Source organism: Chanodichthys erythropterus, chromosome 10, assembly GCF_024489055.1.
Source record: "Chanodichthys erythropterus isolate Z2021 chromosome 10, ASM2448905v1, whole genome shotgun sequence".
Taxonomy (NCBI): domain Eukaryota; kingdom Metazoa; phylum Chordata; class Actinopteri; order Cypriniformes; family Xenocyprididae; genus Chanodichthys; species Chanodichthys erythropterus.
Genome location: NC_090230.1, coordinates 52,443,118 through 52,467,677, shown reverse-complemented (window position 1 = coordinate 52,467,677; position 24,560 = coordinate 52,443,118). Strand labels below are relative to the sequence as shown.

The 24,560-nt window shown below is 40.3% G+C and overlaps 1 protein-coding gene across 2 annotated transcripts in view; it reads left to right on the top strand.

Moving 5' to 3' along the window:
- The window catches only part of unc13bb (unc-13 homolog Bb (C. elegans)), a 107,837-nt gene that overhangs the window by 56,773 nt on the left and 26,504 nt on the right, over positions 1-24,560 (top strand). For both annotated transcript variants that reach the window (XM_067398135.1, XM_067398134.1), the window contains exons 11-20: positions 12,441-12,487; positions 12,675-12,753; positions 13,866-13,940; positions 14,051-14,270; positions 16,234-16,461; positions 17,550-17,691; positions 18,482-18,651; positions 21,382-21,497; positions 21,644-21,807; positions 22,883-23,033. In XM_067398135.1, coding sequence (XP_067254236.1) covers positions 12,441-12,487; positions 12,675-12,753; positions 13,866-13,940; positions 14,051-14,270; positions 16,234-16,461; positions 17,550-17,691; positions 18,482-18,651; positions 21,382-21,497; positions 21,644-21,807; positions 22,883-23,033 — 1,392 coding nt within the window. The remainder of the gene's footprint in view (positions 1-12,440; positions 12,488-12,674; positions 12,754-13,865; positions 13,941-14,050; positions 14,271-16,233; positions 16,462-17,549; positions 17,692-18,481; positions 18,652-21,381; positions 21,498-21,643; positions 21,808-22,882; positions 23,034-24,560) is intronic.

Here is a 24,560-nt window from a genome sequence, read left to right as displayed (position 1 = left end):
AGCCCTGTCGGACCACCTCTACTCTGGCTGGACGGGCTTACACCTCGGCGGGCCAAGCTGCCTCTGCGCTCCACACCATGGCCATATTTCAAGCATTCCAGGCCAAACTCCTCCGCTCTCTGGATGAGTCTGGAATCGACGCGCCAGCCTTCAAAGATCTCCGCAGCGCCACGGATCTTGCCCTGCGAGCTACGAAGGCTACGGCCCAGGCCATCGGTCGTTCCATGGCCAGCCTGGTCGTGTTGGAGGCGCCACCTGTGGCTCAACCTAACGGAGATCAAAGACCTAGACAAGACGGCCTTCTTAGACGCCCCGGTCTCGCCTTCTGGTCTCTTCGGGCCTGCAGTGGATGGCTTCACTGAGCGCTTTACTGCCGCGCAGAAATCGTCTCAGGCTATGAGGCATTTCTTGCCTAAGCGCTCCAGCTCCGCTTCTGCGTCTAGCCGCCCCAGGACTGCGCCGGCTCAGCAGAACAAACCAGCCCCACCTGCAACACAGGCAGCGCCGCCCCAGGAGCATCGCCAGCGCTCGCGCCCTGCGAGCGCCCTCCCTTCCCGAGGCGCCAGGGACCCCGGCCCAGGATTGTGCTGGACCCGGTGCCTCCGAAGTCGTCCTGATTCGTCGGACAGGAAGAGGATGGGGGACCGTCCCGTTACGACCGGACCACCCCAAAAGCTCCCACGGGTAATTTCCCCTCCGCCTCGTTTATTTCCGGGCGTGGGAAACATACTCCAAGTGACAGCTGGGCCCACACCTGTTGCGCCCACTCCAAACGCCGTTTTCACGGCGGACAAATTTTTACCTCATCACAAAAAGAGCAAATTTCCTCTTCCACCCCTCGCGGTGTACGACCCTCTCAACGGCGGTCTGTCACCCAACATTATTCAACCCCTAGCCACTCGGGCCGAGGCCTGGCAGGCCATCCCCGATGTGTCAGAATGGGTCATGGGGATCGTAAACCAGGGCTACTCGCTCCAGTTTGCACGACGGCCCCCGCTTCGCCGGGGTGCTTCAAACATCGGTCAATCCGGACGACGCTCATGTCCTCCGGGCCGAAGTCATGTCGTTGCTGGAAAAAGGAGCTGTGGAAATGGTTCCTCCGTCAGAGAGCGAGACAGGCTTTTACAGCCGCTACTTTCTGGTCCCCAAAAAGGATGGCGGTCTCAGACCCATCCTAGACCTCAGGCTTTTGAATCACTCCCTCATGAGACGGAAGTTCAAAATGCTGACGCTGAAGCAGATCCTCGCGCACATTTGCCCCGAGGACTGGTTCTGCTCGCTGGACCTGAAGGATGCGTATTTTCACATCCAGATAGCCCCCCGTCACAGACGATTCTTGAGATTCGCATACGAAGGGGTGGCATACCAATATACGGTCCTGCCCTTCGGGCTGTCTCTAGCTCCCCGCACTTTCACCAAGTGCATGGACGCGCGCTTTCCCCTCTGAGACAGATGGGAATCCGGGTTCTGAATTACCTCGACGACTGGCTCATCTTAGCCCGTTCACGAGACGAGCTGGAACGCCACAGATCCGTGCTCCTCAGCCATCTACAATGCCTGGGTCTCAGGGTCAACTTAGCCAAGAGCTCGCTATGCCCCACTCAACGAATTTCGTTTCTGGGAGCAGTTTTCGACTCGGTCCGTATGACGGCAGTAGTCTCGCCAGAGCGCGCCCTGGCAATTCAGCAGCTCACGGCATCTGTCACGAACAAAGCCTATCTCCCTCTGAAGTTTTTCCAGAGGCTGCTAGGCTGATGGCTTCCGCCTCCCCGGTGCTGCAGCTAGGCCTTCTTCGGATGCGGCCTCTTCAGTACTGGTTGAAGTTCCGGGTTCCTCCCAGCGCATGGCGGCACGGCCGCCTATGTCTCCAAGGTCAATCGGGCCTGTCTTCTAGCCCTGAAACCTTGGATGGATCCAGTATGGTTCCAACGCGGAGTCCCCTTACAGGCGGTCTCACGGAGGACGGTGCTCTCAACAGACGCCTCCAACTTGGGCTGGGGCGCTGTGTGCGAGGGCAGACCGGCCTTCGGCTCGTGGAGCCACGAGGAAAGCCATCTACACATCAACTGTCTAGAGATGCTAGCAGTGATGAAAGCCCTTCAGTTCTTTCAGGCTTACTTGACGGGACGTCATGTTCTAGTTCGGTCAGACAGTATGACGGTGGTGTCATACCTGAACCACCAAGGCGGTCTTTCGTCCAGCCGCTTATGCGCTCTGGCGAAACGACTGCTGGAATGGGCTCTTCCGAGGCTTCAGTCGCTCAGAGCGACTCATGTTCCTGGCAGGAACAATCTGGGTGCGGACATGTTGTCACGGAGCAACATCCCCCTCCGACGAGTGGATGCTCCACCCCCAAGTGGTCCTCACGATCTGGGAGTTCTTCGGGAAGGCAGAGGTAGACCTCTTCGCCTCAGAAGACAACTCTCATTGCCCAACATTTTCTCGAAGGAAGTAGATGCTCTGGCCCACACATGGCCCAGCACGCTCCTTTATGCTTTCCCTCCGATCGCACTGATCCCCCAGGTCATCAGGCGTATCAGAGAAGACCAGCACAGAGTCCTTCTGGTGGCCCCGCTCTGGAGGAACCAGGTTTGGTCCTCAGAGCTATTCAGGCTCTCTCTAAGAGCCCCGTGGCCGATTCCCCTGAGACGGGACCTCCTCTCTCAGGCAAACAGAACAATCTGGCACCCACAGCCGCAGCTCTGGGCTCTGCACCTCTGGTCCCTCGATGGGAGCCGACTAGCCTCCCCGAGGACGTCCTAAATACCATTTCTCAGGCTAGAGCCCCATCTACGAGGCGCCTCTACGACCAGAAGTGGTCAGTCTTTGTTGATTGGTGTTCAACACGCAACATAGACCCTGTGGAGAGTGACGTATCTTCCATACTGTCTTTCCTCCAAGAACGCTTGGAAATGGGGCGCTCCCCTTCCACGCTTAAGGTTTACGTAGCAGCCATTGCAGCGTTCCACGCTCCTATTGCTGGCCAATCGGTGGGACGAAACGGGCTCGTGATCCGTTTTTGAGAGGTGCTAGGCGTTTGAATCCTCCTCGCCCTCTCACTATTCCCTCCTGGGACCTCTCGTTGGTCCTCAGGGCCTTGAAAGGAGCCCCATTTGAACCAATGGGTTCAGCCGACCTCAGGCCCCTAACACTAAAAACCGCTCTGCTACTAGCACTAGCATCGGTAAAGCGTGTTGGCGATTTGCAGGCCCTCTCTGTGAACCCTGCATGCCTCGAATTCGGGCCTGGTGACTCTAAGGTCGTTCTGAAACCTAGGCATGGCTACGTCCCTAAAGTGCTCTCAACTCCGTTTAGAGCTCAGGTCATCTCGCTCTCTGCTCTTCCTCCCTCGGCGGACGAACCAGAGCTGCAGCTACTCTGCCCAGTCAGGGCATTGAGGACCTACATAGACCGATCACAGTCTTTCAGACTGTCGGATCAGCTCTTTGTTTGTTTTGGCGGCCGCACCAAAGGGTCTCCGGTCTCGAAACAACGCATTTCCCGTTGGATAGTGGATGCTATTAACCTGTGCTACTCCTCACTGGGCACTAATTGCCCCATAGGAGTCAGGGCCCACTCCACTAGAGGAATGGCTTCCTCGTGGGCTTGGTCCAACGGAGTTTCCATCCAAGACATCTGTGAGGCGGCCGGCTGGTCTTCGCCGTCCACCTTTGTCAGGTTCTATCACCTCGATGTCCCGACCTTACAAGCTCGGGTCCTGTCGGTGTGATTAGCGGCTTCCAACAGGTCCCGCTTCACGCCACCATAGGAAGTATCTTCCTTCAGTGTAACCATGGGTTCGGTTAGGCTTTGCCTCCGCTTGTCCTTTTTGCCCCCCTCTGGGTGGCCAAATGCAAGCTATATCGTTCCCAGCCGTGGCACGGCGTGGTTGAATTCGTTCCCCATACGCAGTACGAGTGAAGTATCGAAAGGGAACGTACTCGGTTACTAACGTAACCTCGGTTCCCTGAGATACGGAACGAGTACTCGTCACTTGCCGTGCCACGAGGCTGCGGCTCAGGGTCGTCGCTTCAGTCGATTGACACTGAAATCCTATGGCGAAACGCCTGCTTATATAGCCCTATACCCCGCCCATTTCGGCGGGAATATTCGCGCGCTTTGTCGCCATAGGCCGCGCAGCTATGCCGCGCCGCCATTGGTTCAACAACTTGTCTATGAGTGAACCAATGACGGTGCAGTTACACTGCGTTATTGAAAAAGGCTTCAGCAGCGGGGAAAAAGGGAGACCTTTCCCCATACGCAGTACTCGTTCCGTATCTCAGGGAACCGAGGTTACGTTAGTAACCGAGTACGTTTTCTTTTAATATTTATGTCTTAAGGAAGTGTCTTATGCTCACCAAGGCTGCATTTATTTGATCAAAGAGTAGAATGCAGCAAAACAGTAATATTGTGAAATATTACAACAATTTAAAAAATTTTGATATTAATATGTAAACCCTAATGCTCAAAATACTCAATTGGTTTGAGTAGGACAAACTTAAATTGAACAAATTAGTTCAGTTAAATTAAATTAACTGTTATGAGTATTTGGAACTTTCTTTTTCTTTTGAGTTCACAACACTGACATATTTCAAGTAAACTGAACTGTTTCAGTGTTTTGAGTTGTATGAACTCATTTCTTTTAATTTAGACTAACTAAGTTTAACTGAAACTGGACTGGGATTTCTATTTCCCAGCATGCTTTGCTCATGGCACTCGAAAGACAGAGTAAATGCTAAAATTAAGTGTTAATGTTTTTTTTTGTTTTTTGTTTTTTGGACAAGAATAACGTTAAGGGAGATTTAGTAGTGATTAATGTCTTGTTATGGTAATTTAGTAGTTTCTGTTAATGTGGGTTTTTGGAGAGTTATCATCATGGTGACAAGTAGCGCATTCGGCTTGGTTTGAAAACAGGTAAGTTACATGTTTAAGTTGCTGTACTCATTCAGCAAGTGCTATACCATGCTATTGTTAACATGTTAGCAAATTAGCAAGTTGGCATTTATTTCTTACAGTTTACAGAGAAATAAATAACTCATTTGATTTGCAAGAACTCAAAATAAAAAGATAATTCACTAAATATCTTATGTTAATTGCTATAAAAATGTATGAGTTCGCTAACTCAGAACTTCAAGCTAGGAGCAACATGTATGAGTACTACAAACTCGAAACTTGATAGTTCTGCTTACTTAAAATTGGTAAGCAGAAGGTAATGCATCATGGTTTTCACAAAAATATTCAGCACAGCTGTTTTCAACATTGATAATAATAAGACGTGTTTCTTAAGCACCAAATCAGCATATCAGAATATTTTAAATTGTAATGTTTCACGGTATTACTGTATTTTTGATCAAATAAATGCAGCCTTGTTGAGCATAAGAGACTTGTTTAAAAAAACATGGAAAAATTCCATGTATAATTTCATAGTAATGAAATTATAGCAATTCCAAACTTTTGACCTGCAGATTTGACATTCTAATCGATGTCAGTCAGCTAAATGATTGAAATTACTGTTGCATTGAGTCATTCTTATTGTTGAGTCCTGAATTATTATATTATGTCTTAACTTATTGTAGGTAAATCAGAGACAGGTACTATAATGAGAGCTAATTAATCTGAGCAGTGCAGTGCAGTGGCAGAGTTGAGGAGTTTCTTATTAGAAATTCTGAGGCATATACTATATCTGTCTCTTGGTTGGAATAGCAAATTAGGTAGAAATATGAAATATTTTGATACCTGAGCTATCTGTGGAATGAATCTAACTGAAATTGGTTCACAATCTCATTTAAATCCAGAAAGTTTAACCAAACCTTTTTAGTCACATATCAGTTATGGCCTCATTGGTCCTTCAAAGAGTGTCAATTATTAGTTTCTGTCAGCTGGGCTCTTATCATGTGAACGCACAGCTCAATTGTTTGGTCAATATTTGGCAGAGGTTTAAATTATAATAGGAATGTTTAAAAGTAATTTATTAAATTCAGAGTATTCTTATGGCATAAAAGTAAAAAGACAAAACTAGGGCACACTGATTGTGTAGAATTTTAACTTAAGCTATTTTAACTAAACTTATTAATATATTACTTAAAGTGCTCTATTCGAAAGTATGTCATTTCCTGTATCTGTATTAAATGTTAAGTTAAAAATCCATCATAAAACATGCTGTCCCTGACATTCATTTTAGCCTATTGCAGTCAAATGGCAGCCAGCCAAAATGTGCCCTTGAAAGCTGCCAACCTAAATGCTCATTGTTGGAGTCACAGTAAAGATCATGTTGGCCATTAAATGCTTTTGGAGAATAACACAGAGGACAGCCTCTGAATTTCAATGACTGCCTTGTATGATTTTTTTTTTTTTTTTTTCTTCCTTGCTAGCACATATTAGATGAAATAGTTGTGGTTTCAGGTGCATTTTGTTTACAAACCCATATCATTACTGAATATAAAAGATTTCATAACATTGTTGAAAAGAGACTAAAAATTTACGTGATACCACTAAGCAATTAAAGCGGACCTATTATGCCCCTTTTTAAGAGATATAAAATAAGTCTCTGATGTCCCCAGTGTGTGTATGTGAAGTTTTAGCTCAAAATACCCCACAGAGAATTTTTTTATAACTTGTCACTTTTTGAGGTTGAGCAGAAACGCGTTTTAGTGTGGGTCCCTTTAAATGCAAATGAGCTGCTGCTCATGGTTTAAGAGGGCGGAGCTTCAAGAGCTGATGCTCCGAGCTCCAGTGACAGAACAATATCATGCACTAATTATGTCAGAAACTCTCTGTAGCTGTGTTTAGTTCAAATCGGAGTCTGAAAATGATGCCTACAGAGCTAGAGAATATATGCTGCATGAAGACAGAACAGGTATAGATTAGTTTAAGTGCGTTCGGGGGTGCTTAATAAACTGGTAAATTTTATATCCGTAAAACAAGTCAGATGGACTATAATAAAGTGCGCGCGCTTTCTCTCTCCCGTGACCAGTATCGCTTCAGAGAGGATCACGTCGGTTTGTAATGATTCATCCTTGAGTAATAACTTGAACCACGGTGTCCTCAGTGACTTAGATGGCGGGAGTCTATGAAGCCTCGTATGTTCATTGATACGTCCAACAACAGAACATTTGTAATGTTTTTTTTTTTTGGCACAGACATTGTATATCTCTAGCTGATACAGCGAGTACACAGAAATGGCGGACTCTGTGCTTCTCACTCAGGGGTGTGTCTATTCTAACAGGGCAGATCTTCACCAGTCATGGGCGGGGTTTCCCTACTCTTACGTAGGAGTAGGGGGAAATATCAAACGGCGTGTTCTGAGAGATTGAAAATGATAAATTGGGATTAATAAAAAAGTACTAGGTGGATTATTATAGGCTGGTTGTTTACACACACTGTGGATACACATCTGTGTTCAAACACCTTACAAATTGAATTTTGCATAATAGGTCCCCTTTAAGGTCATAATGGTGTTCAAAACTCTAAGATGATGTACTCATGAGTACCTAACATATAATTTGCAATCATAATAATTGATAGAAAATATTAATAATATATTAATGATATACAGAATATCACATTGATAGCAGCAACCTATACTGTATTTGTAGTGCAGAATTTACTTAAAACCATTAAATATGGTGGGTCTAAATAAATAAATAAAAAAGCAAAAGTTGAACAGCGTAATATATACGAGACTAGCTAACATTTTTGTCCTGACAGGCAGGAAATGGGATGAAGCTGCTATTAGACCCAGCAGGTTCTGCTTAACAATCATGATGCACAGTGAATACAGCTGGGCTTTCACCCTCCCCGTGCTGTAACAGTTACTGTTAGAAGAGCTGACAGGCAAGAAGATAATATGTTGTGTTCTGTGTGGAATATGCCTCACTAGTTTGGCAATGTCTGGACTTCTACAACAGATTGCTTCAACAAAAATGTAATTAGAGTTGGCATACGATCACATTATTTGATTAAACACTTAAAACTTTGCACCTTATATGGTTTATTGAGCTGTTTTCTGGAGATCAAGATCATTGCAGTGCTTTCTTTTAATTGCATACATTTTAACTATAGTCATACTGTAGAATGACTATCAGCAAGCTAAGGCAAGTGTTACAGTATCAGCTGACTAGTCACAGTAAACGGTGTAAAGGGATTTAGCACCGTTGTAAAATCCGTTTTGCCTCTTGTGGTATTTCTTCGCAACATGGCAGAGATCCAGATATACTTACTCTTACCATCTCTCTGTAATGTGACTTTTTACTTGGGTGTGTGAGAGTTATGATAACCTTTGCCTGTAGCATTACTTTTTGTCAAGATTCCGTTAGTATAAATTATGAAACTACATTCAGTGCCTCACCTGTGTACTTACTGTACAATACGTAATCAAATAGGCAGCATTCTAACCAACTAATTTGGAATGGCCTTCATGGGCAGCAACTCAACTCTGCCACACAAATAACACTGCCACACAAATAACACTCTTGATGCCTTAAAATGTATCTAAAATAAAGCATGTTTGTAGGCTGCACAATTAAAATGCATGCATTTTGTAAAGGCCTTTAGGAGTACCTCTGTAGACAACTCATTCGGTTTTAGAACAGAGCAATAGTTTATTTGAAGAAGTGCAAAAGATTAAATGGACAAGAGTAAATGTTTATTCTTTTACATGCATGCTAAAATTCAATTGATGAAATGCATTGCACTCTCAATAACATTGCAAAATATGTCTGTTAAATTGTATTAATCTATTCATGTCATTGTTCTCAAATATCAGGTGTGCCTGAAGCTCAGTTATGATCTTGACTGAAAAGCACATCCTCATGTTCTGTACGTGAAATGCAACAGCTCTGTAATCACATGTACCAGAGCTTCAAGGTTCTGGTCAGCACTTGAGGTACAGCTGATTCTAAGGGATGTTATCACGGAGCCGTTCCAATGAGCAAGATGAAACAAATGGGTCGGGCGAACTACAGCAAAGAATGTCTAAGAAAAGAGACCTTGGGAAGAAGCGGACCCAGAGTCCCAAGGTCAATCGGAGCCTACGCAAGAAGATTCAGAAATTCCTCCAGGGCTCAGGGGAAAACACCGCCTATGACTCCCATCACTCTCCTGTAGAGATAGAGGATGATATGTTCATCTGTGGCATAAAGAGAGACCCCTGTACTCATGAGTGTAGTCTCTCAACTCAGCGTAGTTTTGAAAGTCATACTAAAACTTCCAAGAATTCACTTATTGAGCAGGGGAGGCGTAATAGTGATGGCAATATTACAATCCCGTGCATCATGGGAATGAATGGACCTGCATTAGAGCCCACAGACCAAGCAGAAGACGGTGGCTGTGTAGATGGAAGAGGTGCCATGGATAATAAACCAAGCCAAATTAAGGACAGAGACAAGACAAGAGGAGGCGGCTCAAGCACCATAGTGGAGCACATTTTGAAGGAACTGCAGGGGATTAATAAAATCCAAGAGGAGATATCAGATTTGAGACAATACCTGACATCTGTAAGTGGCTCAGTAGATGAGGTATCCTGCTGTGTAGATGCTGTACTGCTGGAAATTGAGGAGCTATACTCAGTTGGTGCTGTAGGGCATTCATCACCTCGAAGAGTTGTGGCTCATCAAAGGAGTCCAGGTAGGCAGAATGCCGTTGCAGTCCCACAAAGTAGAAATAATAGCCCAATAGTAAAGCATAGAAAATTGGAGAAGAATGAAGGTAGACCTCTAACGGCCAGACCTAACATGTCAGGATGGGATGTGGAAACTGATTATCGAGATGTACCTAGAAGAGCCAAGTTACACAATCCTAAGATTTCTGACAACTTGAATGCCCCCTCTTCCAGATTTAAGAAGTCCAGTTACTGCCATCTTGAAAGAGTTTATGGGCAAGAGTTTACAAGCACTAGTTCCTTATCCTCAGGTCACAGTTCTAACAGTCGTGATCCAGATGGAACTTATCAATCTAGGGAAGTTGACCTACACAACAGTGGTTGGAGACGTTCAGAAATGCAGTTGAGTGCGAGTGGAGAAGGAGGATGGAGTGGAGACACTGGATGGAGTGAGGAGGATTACTGCTCCTGCCAGAACAGTGCAGATGAATTGGAAACTGTTGGACACCCAGATACATGGTACAGGTACAATGGTGGCGAGACCAGCAGCACACAGTGTCATTCATCACGAAGCAGCTCTGAACACCTATCCCTACTGTTTGGAAACCATAATGACTCTCCATCTAGTTCATCCAGTGTTGTAGATTTTAGGCATCCTAAGAATCAGACTGTTGGTGACATTGGTTGTGACTGCACATCAAATTGCATGTACTCCCGAAGTTCTGGATACCACACCATGGACGCATATGCTGATGAATCATGTAGTGGGCCATCCCGAAGCCTTAGTTGTTCAACTGTTGGAATGACAGACTACGATGACGGTTGCCAAAATCTACACTCCTCTTGCGAGCATTGCCTCTGTGATATGGACTCAGAGAAAGAATGGCCAGGTGGGGTTTGCCCAAGTGTGTCTGAGGATCAATATGACCCAGATTACTCTGAAACTACAGATACTGAAGAGTCACAGCCACCTAATCTAGGATATGATGTTGTGAAGATAAATAAAGCCATGATAACCTTCCACTCCGCTCTAAGGGGAGCCTTGACGAAGCTTGACATGCCTGAACCCCATTGTTTAGATGAGGACACCAAGTCTGTAGTCTCAAGTCCCTGCAAATCCAATGACCCTGAGGAGGAGAGTACTGGTGAGTCAAATATAGATACTGTTGTACCTTCTAATGGTGCAACTTTAGATCTCACTGTGTTTCCTCATAAGAGCATCGAAGCCTCTTCCCATGGGAAGGATTTGCTGGAGTTACTAAACCAACGGCGTAATTCTCAAGTCTTTGATCCTCTAGTATCTACTCCTAGCACGATTTCCCCTTCACATACTCCAACTGAATACTATGCAGTAGACCACTCAGATACTGTAGAGGAAACTTTAACAGATCACAAACTTTCCAGTCTGCAGTGTATTCCAGAGCTTAGCCCAAAACATGCAGGTCTGAGTTCAGGAATTGTTGAGTCTTATGATCACCAAATGGCATTTGGCACTGGTAATACTGAAATAAGTCCAGAGGGCACTAATTCAGGAACACTGGAGACAGATGTTAATGCAAAACAGGTGGAGCATAGACTTGACAATGAACATGCCCTTGAGGACCCTCATCACCAGAAGTGCCTTGCCAATATTGAACGTGTGCTTAAAGAGAAGAGACATCGACATAGATTATCCAGGATTGCCAATGCCTCAAAGAACACTTTCTCTGAAGAGGAATTTAAACAAGGTACTTTTTTTTGTTCAGAACTCAGAAAGCTGTCTTTATTTTTGTTGGTTAAAAATGTAATCAAGATCAACAAAATTTTCCTACTGTCTTTCTGTGAATCTTCCCTAATTTTAACACTATCGACTGTTCTTTTTCTTTTTTTCTTCATTATCCTGCTCTGTCTTACAGAGGGAAGCAGGGAAGATGATCAGGTCATGATTATGTTTTGGTCAATTCTTGGTCATTATTTCATTTTTTTCATTAACGCCAGTCTTTTCAATCTTTTCTTTGTTTTTCATCCAAAGTTTATTTGAATGCACATTCTTTATTGGAGTGTATGAAATATTTTCTTGATTTTGCTGTATTTTCTGACTTAAACACTCAATGTTGTGTGTCTTTTAATGGTTACATGTGGTGTTTTGCTTCTACTTTGTTTTGCTTACTTTAATGTGATTTACCATCTTTTTAAATTATTGATAATTTGAAATGCTGGTCTTCATCTTGCTGCATTGTTGCTTTTAAAAGCAGTTGAAACATACCACATGCCCTTGGGGAACTTCAGCTATCCAGCTGTACATCCATTTATATGAGGAAGAATGCTCATGCTATTACAAAAGTGGTTCACCTCAGATGGAAACACAGGGACATGTTGGTGAATGTCAGGGTTTCACTCATTTCTGTCATTAAATGAAAAGTTTTTTTTTTTTCATTTGTTTTTTTATTTGTATCCATCATATAATTATCCTGAAAGTTTATAATAAACTTAAGGGTTTGATTAACATTAACAAGTTCAAAAAACAATGTTACAAGTTCTGCTGTGTTTACGTGTGTGTGCTTTAAATTTTGATTTATTTTTTCCCCTTTCATTCATTTTATTTATCTGATCTGATGAGTTGCATGCCAGTCATTTGGATCAGATTTTTAAGGATTGCCATCAACAAGGAATTAAAGTCTTGTTTTTGGTTGACTTGTTTTGATTTGCTTTCTAAGACCTTTTGGTAAAACTCAACCAATCCTGTGTCCTTTGCATTTTACTTAGGTTATGTTCAAGTTTTATTTTTATTTTTTTTTCGATCTTTGTTATTGACTGCCCTTGTACACATTGGTTATTCTAAACTGTATTTTTGATGCCATAGGGCAAAGAAAAAGGAGATAATTCCAGACATGCTTGGGTTAAAGCTGGGTAAGTTTCTCTCAAGGTTTTAATGATACTTTAACATTTTACTTTTTCATATTATTGTTATGGAATTATTTATGAGTATATAAAATTATTTATAAGAAGTTAGTTGCATTTTATTAATGTGTTCATTGTCTGTATATTAATTATTAAGCGTGGAAAATACTCCTTTACAAAGTGTTGATATCCACAGAAATGGGAGTGGAATATTTGGAATTGACAGTATGCCAGACCTGCGAAAGAAGAAAGCTATTCCTCTGGTTAGCGATGTGGTAAGCACTCTTTCTACTTTGCATTAAAATGAAGAAAAGCTACCTGTGTTTTTATAATTCTCAAAATGGTGTTGTTCCCCAATAGAAACATCATCAATCCAAATCCGATTTTGCTAAAATATTACTTGGTCAGTTTTATAATAAAAAGTTAATCGACAATGTTAAGTCACAAATAAAACAATCAAGACAAAAATGACTAAGAACAATTTCCAATTTCATAAGCAATAATTGACAACCATTACAACTTTAAGTTCTGACTCAAAAAGATATAAAGTGAAGTAAAATCAACTCTCTGATCTCTCTCCTCCCCATGAAAACATACATTTAAACCTCTACAACTCTTTTGAATGCATTCACTCTGCATGGTCAGGCCATGGTAAGTTTTCAGAATAACCCATACAGTATCATTGAACCTATTTTTTTGTGTATATCAAGATAATACTGCATCCACAGGATCAGTATTGCTCTAATAGTTTGCAAATACACAGCTAGAAAATTTGACAGTGTAAAATTAATGTAATGAATAAACAACTTTTCCAGGGTGTTACAATTAAACTATAATTGGTAAAACATGCAAAAAAAAAATATATATTTTTATTGTATGAATACTATATTATAAAACTTTTTTAATGAATGTATTTGCAAACCATTACAACCTTACTTGATATACTGGACAAGCAAGCCAAAACAAAAAAAGAAGAAAAAAGTTCTTTCCACTGGTTTACTTTTATTAGTTGACCTACTTTCCCTCCAACATACATTAACATGTTTTGGCCATCACTTTCAAAGGGCTGTTTTAAAGTGGGTTGTTCGATTCTACTTTAAAGGGTGTTTTACTGTAGATGCCACTGTTCATACCCAGGCTTCCTAGTGATAGTTTGATTTCTTCATTAACCCCTCATTCCTTCACTGCACAGACATTGCTTTCCCTTTTGATTTCTGGGACTCCCATAGTCTTCACCCCTAGTTTGAAATTCTGGGTTGTTGCTCTTAGGTTTAGATCTGGATTCCACCTGGATTCCACTTGGTTTCTGATATCTGTTTCACCAGGGGTGTTTTATGGGATTTTGTGTGGTTTTGCACTGTTCTAACATCTATTCTTTGTATGATAGTCTCTGGTCCAGGCCAGGAAAGCTGGCATTGCATCTGCGATGGCTTCACGCTCCTCCATAAAAGATGAGGAACTGGTTAGTTGAACGTCTTGCTGTCTCTGACTATATAATTCACAGTCATCTTGTTGTTTTTTTCTAAATGCATGTTTATCTACTTTTTTCTCCCAACTTCTTCACTTCTACAGAAGAACCATGTGTATAAGAAAACGCTACAAGCTTTAATCTATCCAATTTCTTGTACCACACCTCACAATTTTGAGGTGTGGACGGCCACTACTCCCACCTACTGTTACGAGTGCGAGGGACTTCTTTGGGGCATCGCAAGGCAGGGCATGCGCTGCACCGAGTGTGGGGTCAAGTGTCATGAGAAGTGTCAGGAGCTGCTGAATGCAGACTGCCTGCAGCGTAAGTATGAGCACTTGTACTATATCTGAAACAAAAGACCTGCTTGATATCTTCCTACCTTCATGTACTGCCTGAGAATTTTACATTTGCAAGGTTTCAGACACAGCCTTGGTTACTGGTGCTTTCACTGAAAGTCTGAGCTTCTGTCTAGGGATGTCCAGATCCGATCATGTGATCGGAAATCGGGCCCGATCACGTGGTTTCAGACTCGATCGGAATCGGACGTTACCTCCCGATCAGGACTCGGATATATATGTATTAGGGGTGCAACGGTTCTCGGTAAAAAAAAAAAATATCGAACCGTACCGTATGGTTTGTTTAAAATAGCAACGTGGAAAACAGACAGAGTTCAAATAATGTACGTTTCAGTCGATGGATGCGCAAAACGTTACAACAACGATAATCAAAAAGCGTGGACAAAACAGTCACTCTTTGTAAACTGTTAACTGCGAGTGCCGTCTGCTCGTCCAGTCATTTACGCCGTCATCACCCGGGTGTTGATACAGGTGAGACCTGAACAGCACACGTTGCTATCTGTGTTTAAACTAACTCATTTAAGCCTTGCTGATTTAAACCTTCAAGAACACGACGCGAAAGAGAACTCGCACGCGCTGTGAGAAGATTTGTGTGCGCTCATCCGAAGCGCGCACACGCTTATTCCAGTCAGCGCGCAAATACTGAGTTCTCTTTCACGTCTTGCGCTTCGGCGGACAAATTCATACAAAAATTATTTAAAAATGCCCGTCCTAGCGAGTATCCTAGCAAACATAGTCGGTTATGTCTTAAGTGAACGTATATTAGTCGAGAAAGACAGCGCATGTGTAACAGTATATGTACTGGATTGTGCATGTCTTAAAGGGAGAAAAACTATTCCTGCTGCCTGTTTTTAATGTTAAATAAAACAACAAATAACAAAGAAATCACTCACTGCTCTTGACTGAATAGTTTTTGTAACTTCAATAATGATTAATCTTTATTTATTTTATACAGTAAAGATAATATGCAGTGATATTTTATATTTGATTACTTTATCCATTTTCTGTACGTGAAAACGACTGTTAGATACCTGAAAAGCACTGTTCCTGGATCTGTTTTTTCGCTCTTCTTTATTGTTTTTCATGTATTATAGAAGTATCGGATCGGGACTCGGTATCGGCAGATACTCAAAATCAAATGACTCGGACTCGGACTCGAGGGCAAAAAAACGTGATCGGGACATCCCTACTTCTGTCCTATCAAAACACTCTATTTTTATTCTATTAGACATCTGCCCTGTTGAACTCATTTACCCAAATTGACTTCCTTCACTGACATCTCCCTTGTTGACGGGTCCATTAGCCAAAATTAAGAAAATGATTTAGAGGTGATGCTCACAGTAAAATAATCATCACACACACATATTTTATGAGACAGGGCGTTTATTGGATTTATGAGCTTGTCATATTGTATAGTTGTTGTTCAGTGAGTATTAATATGGAAGACATTTTGTAAGTAGAACATGATACATTTTTTTAGTGGTTTAAGTATAGAATTCCATTATAATATTATGAAAAAAATTACATCATTTATTTAATGAATTACATTCACATTATTTATTCATTATTTATTGTAATTTTAGAAATCACAGTTCATTATTTAATTACTTTTTTAAAAGTAATAATATAATATAATATAATATAATATAATATAATATAATATAATATAATATAATATAATATAATATAATATAATATAATTAATATAATATAATTAATATAATATAATTAATATAATATAATTAATATAATATAATATAATATATTATATTATATTATATTATATTATATTATATTATATTATATTATATTATATTATATTATATTATATTATATTATATTATATTATATTATATTATATTATAATAATATAATATAATCTGTGCAAATAAAACATGTTGTTAACCATTATTTCCACTTTCATTCAGGTGCGGCTGAAAAGAGCTCCAAACATGGTGCCGAAGACCGCACTCAGAACATCATCATGGCCATGAAGGATCGCATGAAGATACGTGAGAGAAACAAGCCTGAAATCTTTGAGGTCATCCGAGACGTGTTTGTGGTCAGCAAGGCCATCCATGCTCAGCAGATGAAAACCATCAAGCAGAGTGTCTTGGATGGAACCTCCAAATGGTCAGCCAAGATCACCATCACAGGTTCAAAACATTGATCATTAACATTGTCATGGTCACAATTTAAAGGGATAGTTCACCCAAAAATGAAAATTTGATGTTTATCTGCTTACCCCCAGGACATCCAAGATTCACTTGACTTTGTTTCTTCACTAGAACACAAATGATGATTTTTAACTCCAACCGTTGCAGTCTGTCATTCATATAATGCATGTCAATGGGAACAAAATCTATGAGAGTAAAAAAAAACATGCACAGACAAATCCAAATTAAACCCTGTGGCTCATGATGACACATTGATGTACTAAGACACGAAACGATCAGATGGTGCGAGAAACCGAACAGTATTTATATCATTTTTTACCTCTAATACACCATTATGTCCAACTGCCTTGAGCATGCGCATGGCATCCGGTGCATGAGGTCTGTAACTCTGGAGTAGTTTAAACATGGTGCCTGTAGTTCAAGAGTTGTTATACAAATGGAAGTAAAGCACTAAAAAATATGGTTTTATTACATCATTACATTTTATTTAGTTACTTTTAGTGAGGGCAGCTTTACAAATAAAAAGGACACATACAAAGATCTTGTTTACATACCTCAGTTGGATGTGGAAAAACCATAGGCACAGCTGATGGTTTAAGTCATACGTGATCCTCTCCTGGGTATGTAAAATCATCAGGGGAAAAATGATCGCTGCAGACCCTCGACAACTTTAGTATGTTAATGGGTGTGTTGATATCCAGCCGAAGATCAATCAACCATAACTTCAGGCGAGCAGGCTCAGAAGTTGGGAATACGTGGAAAGTCACCACTCCCGAATGAGTTTGTGCGAAAGAACGTAATCCTTTAGTTTTAAGTCGGTTTGAACTATCTGGATAAGTGCAAGTAACATTTTGATTATCCGTCGTACCTACAATGTTTGTGCTCTGTGTAAACAACGAATGATGAACTATCCCTTTAATTCCATTTGAACTCTATTCAATTCAAATTCAATTCAGATTCAGCTATTTAAAAATTCAGAAGTCTCAGTTCAGTTCTAAAAGGTGCACAGCACAAATTCTTATCTATACCTTGATGACTTCCCATCTTCTACTCTGTCTCGGTTATAGTTGTCTGTGCTCAAGGGCTACAGGCTAAAGATAAGACCGGTTCCAGTGACCCCTACGTGACCGTCCAGGTGGGTAAAACCAAAAAGAGGACCAAGACGATCTACGGCAACCTCAATCCTGTCTGGGAGGAGAAGTTTCATTTGTAAGTATAATTCGACCAATCAGAGACCATCTCTTTGATGGAAGTGTCATTCTTTGTTCCTCATGCCCCAGGCTTTCTCACTCAGAATGTGTGTCACCCAGTTTTCAGTTTCATCTCTTTTCAGTAACGAAATAAACTTGTCTGAGTGAACAGGCTCTGGTTGAGCCACTGGTCTGCTTTAAATATTATTCAGTCCAATTGTACCTTGAGTTTGGAATACGAATTTTAGATTATTGTTAGATAGAAAACCTTCCACAAGTTTAGAGAAACTCTACAGCACTCTGTCCAGAAAGCAACTACCTGATCATCTCTACATCTTTACTATTAGTTACAGCAATCTTAAACATAAATAAACATCAGAAGGTATGTTGAAAGATACAGTACAACTTACTGAAATGTGTCATGTCTCATGTAATCGCTCAATCAATGTTTCAACAGTGGATAGCAATGTCACTTACCTCAAAAAAGCCATTTAATGACCATAAACTTGATAGTTAGCTAGAAGAATGAACTCTAGAGAGGAGCATTAAGCTAAATGTATGCATTATATTACTTATTCATTATATTTGACGTGATCTGTTTTTCACAATTTAATGTATGTTAATGTTTAAATAAATCTGTCATGAAATCAAGTTTTTATTACTGCCCTGTTTAAATTCTTACATTTTAACAACAAATTGATTAATATAAAAACTATTTTCAACTAAATGATTCTGTTTTGGTGTTTCGGTAAAAAATTTATTTCAGTGCATCACTACTTGAACACAAATGTTTATGTGTTGTCTGTCAGTGAATGCCACAACTCCTCAGATCGCATCAAAGTTCGTGTTTGGGATGAAGATGACGACATAAAGTCACGAGTGAAGCAGCGTCTAAAGAGAGAATCTGACGACTTTTTGGGCCAAAGCATCATTGAGGTGCGCACGCTGAGTGGAGAAATGGATGTCTGGTACAACCTGGGTAAGCTAGTGCATTTTTGTTTTGTGTCTGTGATTCTTTTTTTCGTATGTTAAGCTTTAGTGCTCATGTGAGAAATGCAGGTTCAGATCAGCCTACACCTTGTCCTGATTCTGCTCTGTCTATCTTTCTGCAGTAATGTAGAAGTTCAGGGAAATGGGTGAAATTTAACTGGTTGTTTGATGTCTCCTGCATCTAAGATTTTCTGTTCTTACTGCAGGATATGCAAGAACTTGACTTGCTTTGCTCTGCGTAAACGGCTGGCAACATTTCAGTTATTCTAAACTTCAGAAGTTGAAATGAAACCATTGTTGATTTTACACTGACTCAACAGAATTTGGTGTGTGCTGGTGTTTGTTGAGTCAGTGTAAACTAGCCGTAAGAGTAAAGCATCTCCTCAGATGACACTGTGCTGTCATTGTGGCTGGATGCATCTATTTAATGTGTTTGGTCTTTTGTGAAAAACCTCTCTGCCATGCTTTGACTTCACTATAAAAGGAAAAAGGTTATTTTGTTACTGAAATATTAATCCCAAGGCACTCACAGAGCACAAAACATTCACATTGACTTGTTTCTTTCTTCTGTGGAACATAAAAGGAGAAATTCTGAGAATTTTGTTCGCGCTGCTCTTTTCCATATAAAATCTGTCAGTTTTTATTATTCGTATTGGTAAGGCTTTTTTTTTTTTTTTTAACCATAATGTGGTTTGACAGTCTTCTAACATCATGCAAATGTATTTCAATTCTCTACATGTAACATGTTATTGCATTGTGGCAATTGTTCATAATGATGAATGACCATTATGTGTAGCCCAACTCTCTGCCTGTCTCTAAGTGGACGTGACCCTCCAAGATTTGTGTGTGTACTCCATTACCCACATCTCCCAACCTGACAGCACGTCCCTTCTCGCCCAATTACCCCAGTGTGCAGCAGCCTAGAGGCCTCCAGGACGTCCCAGCCATGAAATCCACTGCTCCAAATTCTGCTTCTATCTCTCCCTCTTCTTCATTTCACGTCTCGCCATTATTCTGATGGGATCTCATCTTTGTTTATTCTCTCATCTCTGCTGTCTTCATTTTTACAGTCCATTCTACTGTTCTGATCGTCTTCCTCTGAATCTCTGGCCACCACATCTGCTGTAACAATTATTCTCAATAGTAGTAATTCAGCTTCACGTCCTCTTGTCTGTTTCTTACCCGTATCATCCTCTTTCTCTCTCTTTCTCTCTCTCTATTCCCTCCTTCAGAACAGATATCCTCCTTGATTATTATGTAGCCCACTCCAGTTGGAAATTCTCCACTTAGCCGACACATATAAATTATCCCAATAATTTGCCTGTCAGGGGAAATGGTAAGGGAAAGAAGAACACAGTGTCTCTATTAAAAGACCTTCAAAGGATTTTTCTGTTTGGAGAGGGAAAAGCCACATACTGTATTAAACATGAAAATATTAAACATTGAAATAAATTAAAGCTGCATAAATATTTAATAAAGCTGAGAACAAAGCTAAAGAATGAAGCGGAAATATTAAAAAATGAAAAAGCACATAACAAAATACTTGGAAAATTAAAATGAAAATATAAAAAGAAAAAAGCTATTTCAAAATATGAATAAACTATATTAGTGTATAAATACTACAAAAATAACACTGGCTTGATAATCTTACAGTTAGTATAAGCAATATTATTTGGCAAAAGCAATGTTTATTAGATCAATGTTCATTAAACATTTTAATTTATTATTAAAATTAGTTTTTTTTAAATCATTTTGTTGTTGCTGCAGTTGGTAACATGGTAACATCTTTGTAACGCACGGATTCTTGTGACTTGTTACTTGTTGCTTTATTTTATATTAATTGTTAGATTATTATAAGTTAGAACCAGTTCTACCACTAGTGAAACTTGTAGTAGTGGTTTAAATTACTGAAAAAAATTCAGAGGCGTGGTCATGAAGATCAACCTGTGTATTATTATTATTATTATTATTATTTTTATTTTTTTTTTCAGCTGTGCTTGTGAATTAACAATCAACTTTCAAGTGTATGATTCATTGTTTCTAGTGCACCTCTGAGTCTAGACCTTAACCTCAGTGTAAGTCTTTAGTATGTGCTGGAGGAGACTTTATAGAGTGCTCACCTCTTGCATTGTCAATACAAGATCTTGACCAAAAAATTATGCTCCCCTTAATGGAAATAATGTATGATGTATAGATGTATGATGTCATATATGTATATGACTATCTTCTTTCAGACGAACACAATTAGAGATATATTTAAAAATATTCTTGGTCCTCCAAGGTGTATAATGTTTGTGAATGGGGGCTGCGTTTTGAAGCCAAAAATAATGCATTCATCCATTCAAAAAGTAATCCATAAGACTCCATGGGGTTAATAAAGGCATTCTGAAGTGAAGAGATGCGTTTTGTAAGAAAAATATCCATATTTAAAACTAATATTTACACTAGTAAATATGAATAGCTAACCTATTTATTATTTTATAATTTACTTTTTATTTGTTGTTACTGTCCTATTGAAATCTGAAATTTCAATAAAAAAAAAAAACTGCCTTAGCAGTCGTTTGGCAAGGTGTTATTACACACACACACACACAAACACAAACAAACACATTCAGATCCTATCTATCTAACCCTGAGCACATATTTTTACTGCATTGTTTCATTGGGGTAAAACATATCTGCGCATACAGTAAATATTCATCCATATCTCTCACCACAGAGAAAAGAACGGACAAGTCTGCTGTTTCTGGTGCCATCCGTCTTCAGATCAGCGTTGAAATTAAGGGTGAAGAGAAAGTGGCCCCCTACCATGTCCAGTACACCTGTCTGCATGAGGTAGGGCAACACAACCAGCTCACAAACACCACAGCATCTGCCTGACATGCATTTACATGCACAAATCTGTCATTATCAGTCACAGTTGATGTTTGACATTTGGGTTCTAGCCACCAATAATTTCATATATGTATTCTTTCTCGTAGAACCTCTTTCATCACATAACAGATGTCCTCGGTCAGGGTGTGGTGAAAATCCCAGAAGCCCGTGGTGATGACGCCTGGAAGGTTTACTTTGACGACGTGCCGCAAGAGATAGTGGATGAATTTGCAATGCGCTATGGGATTGAATCCATCTACCAAGCCATGACGTATGTATTAGTCCTCCATCCATAATGTCATCAGTTGTGTTTATTATATTTCTTTCCCCTCATCCACCTATTTTTATTTGCTATATTCATACTAATATTTCATTGATTTGTCTTTTACTCACAAAAGACAAATAAATCTCAGTCAAAATTTCTAAGTAGTAAGTAGAGCAGTAAAGAAATGAACTCCTGAGTGCTGTTCGTGTCTGTGGTTGTTAATGGCATTAGTATGAGTCAGTCTCGATCAGGCGTCAGGAGTGTGAGGAGATGCTCATTAACTGAGCACATCGCTCAAATAAAGTGCACGCAAGCGGCCATATTTCACATCGAATGGGCCACAAGGCCAGTTGGAGCAATGACAGATCCTTCTACCTAGCCAATCAGCAGTGATTTAACTAGGGGCCTCTCAGACAGATGTTTTGTGGAGAGCCATTGCCACTGAGTGAGAGCCAAAAGTCTCAGTTCAACATTTCATCTTGATGTATTTATTTCACCCAGTTGCAAACTGTTTAGTGTTGCCTACATAGGCACCCTAACCATCATGGAATCTTATAAGCAGGGTTATTGTTGTTAACCTCAACTAAACATTACTTTTACATTATACTTATTTTATTTCAGCTAGTCATAAAAACAACATTTCTCATATATTAGTTAAGTACTAAAATAACTAAAAATAAATACACTAAAACTAAAACCGCGAATAAGTGACTGATTTGTAAAGCTTAATTTAATTGCATTTATAATTACTCTTAGCTATGTATTTTATTAGGTTTCTTTATAATTAACAAGTCTGTCACCTCGTCCACCATTTTGGAGTTTTTTTTTTTTCACTGAGCTTGTTGCAGTGCTTTGTGGGATTAAAAGAATAAATGTCATGTCTAAAATGTCTAAAGAGTTTTTTTTGATGGCAGTATGAACTTGCTGCCAGTCTTTTGGAACAGCTTTGTGTCGACAGCGTACCTAGGTCTAAAAATGCTGCCTACAGTAGTGTGATTGTCATTCTTTGCACAAAGTGTATGTGTACATGTGAAAGGAAGTCTGTTTATTCTCTGCATCTCCCCTGTCTTTGTGTTTACAGGCACTTTGCATGTCTCTCGTCTAAGTATATGTGTCCTGGTGTCCCTGCTGTGATGAGCACCCTGCTGGCCAACATCAACGCCTACTACGCCCACACCACTGCATCCACCAATGTCTCCGCTAGTGACAGATTTTCCGCATCCAACTTTGGGGTATGTTCAACTATCAAACAACATTCAGATTGTAAAGAACACATACATATAGTCCATTCTGAAGGTCTTTTTTTTTACACCAAGGACCCTATCTTGCACCCAGCGCAATTGACTTTGTACACCGACGCATGTGTCATTCCTATTTTGCACCCGCGCAAAGCGCGCTTTTCCCTCCACAGAAGCACGTAGCTAAACTAGTAAATGAACTTGCGCTCCCTGTTCCATTAAACAATTGCGCCACTGACCAGGAAAAACCTAGTCTAAAGTCAGTGGCGCGTTGCGCGTTGTTCATTATGCTATTTTAAGGGCGCATGCTTGACCATAATGTATAGCGTGCACAACGCGCATACACTTTGCTCATGTAATCTACACAGATGCAACAGTTATTTTTGCAAATCATATGTTACACTAAAAAAATATTAACACATGAGATGACGGAAATCATTGTGGTGTGCCACAAAGATGTGAAAAAACCTGTTTAACCGACGCTATTTTGGGTGGGTTTCTCCCATCCCCATACAACACAACTTCTCTGTCTTTCACTGCTCTTACAAGAACATCAGTCACCTCGGCTGTGAACCGCTCCTGGCGTGCGCCTGGTAAATACGCCATAATAATAGCAATCCATAATGGAACTTGCACACCTGCTTTTAAAGGGAATGTTGGATGACGCTCTGATTGGTTTATTTCACGTTACGCCCAAACCACACCTATGAATAATGAAGCTACTTCAGACCAACCCATTTTAGATTTGCGCCGGGCGCAAGAGCCATTTATCCCGCCGGGAAAATAGCAACAGCGCCGAGACCCACCCACAAAGTTACTTGCGCTTCGCGCTTTGACACTTGCGTTTCAGATCGTTAAAATAGAGCCCCAAGTCTGTTTTTTGACACAGGGTTTGTTTGTTTATTTACTTATTTAAATTCTTTAGATGCAAAGTAATTAATTCTTTTTGCAAAGATTAAGTACATTGAAAGGAATTTGGTGTAGGATATACTTTGAAACATATTTTTACTTTGACTTTGATAATAAATTTCACCGAAAATTACAAAGAAACGGCAAGTAACACATTGAATTAAACATTGAATTTTGAAATAGAAATACTGAAATTGTATTTTCCTGTAAAACATACTACAGTAGTCTTTGTTTTCATTTGCAACTTGCAACTATTTTTTTTTTTACAGTGAATGTTTACTTGTGAAACAAAAAGCCGACAGCTGTCACCGAACTAAAAACAATTGCCATCTTGACTCGATGTGAATAGTGAAAATGCTTTGAATAATCAAAACTTCTGATCATTTATAAACCCTAATGGTCTATTAAAGCTTTCAAAGTGGATAGGTGAGATGTAAAGCTTGATGGTAATAGTTCAACTTTTGACCAACCTGTGTTCATGTGAAATCATACTTCTAAATGATGGAGGAAGTAGACAAAATGATGGAACAGAGGCAAAACAAAAAAATGTATGTATGCATTATGCATAAGTATGATTTCACATGAACACAGTCAAAAGTTGAACTGTTACCA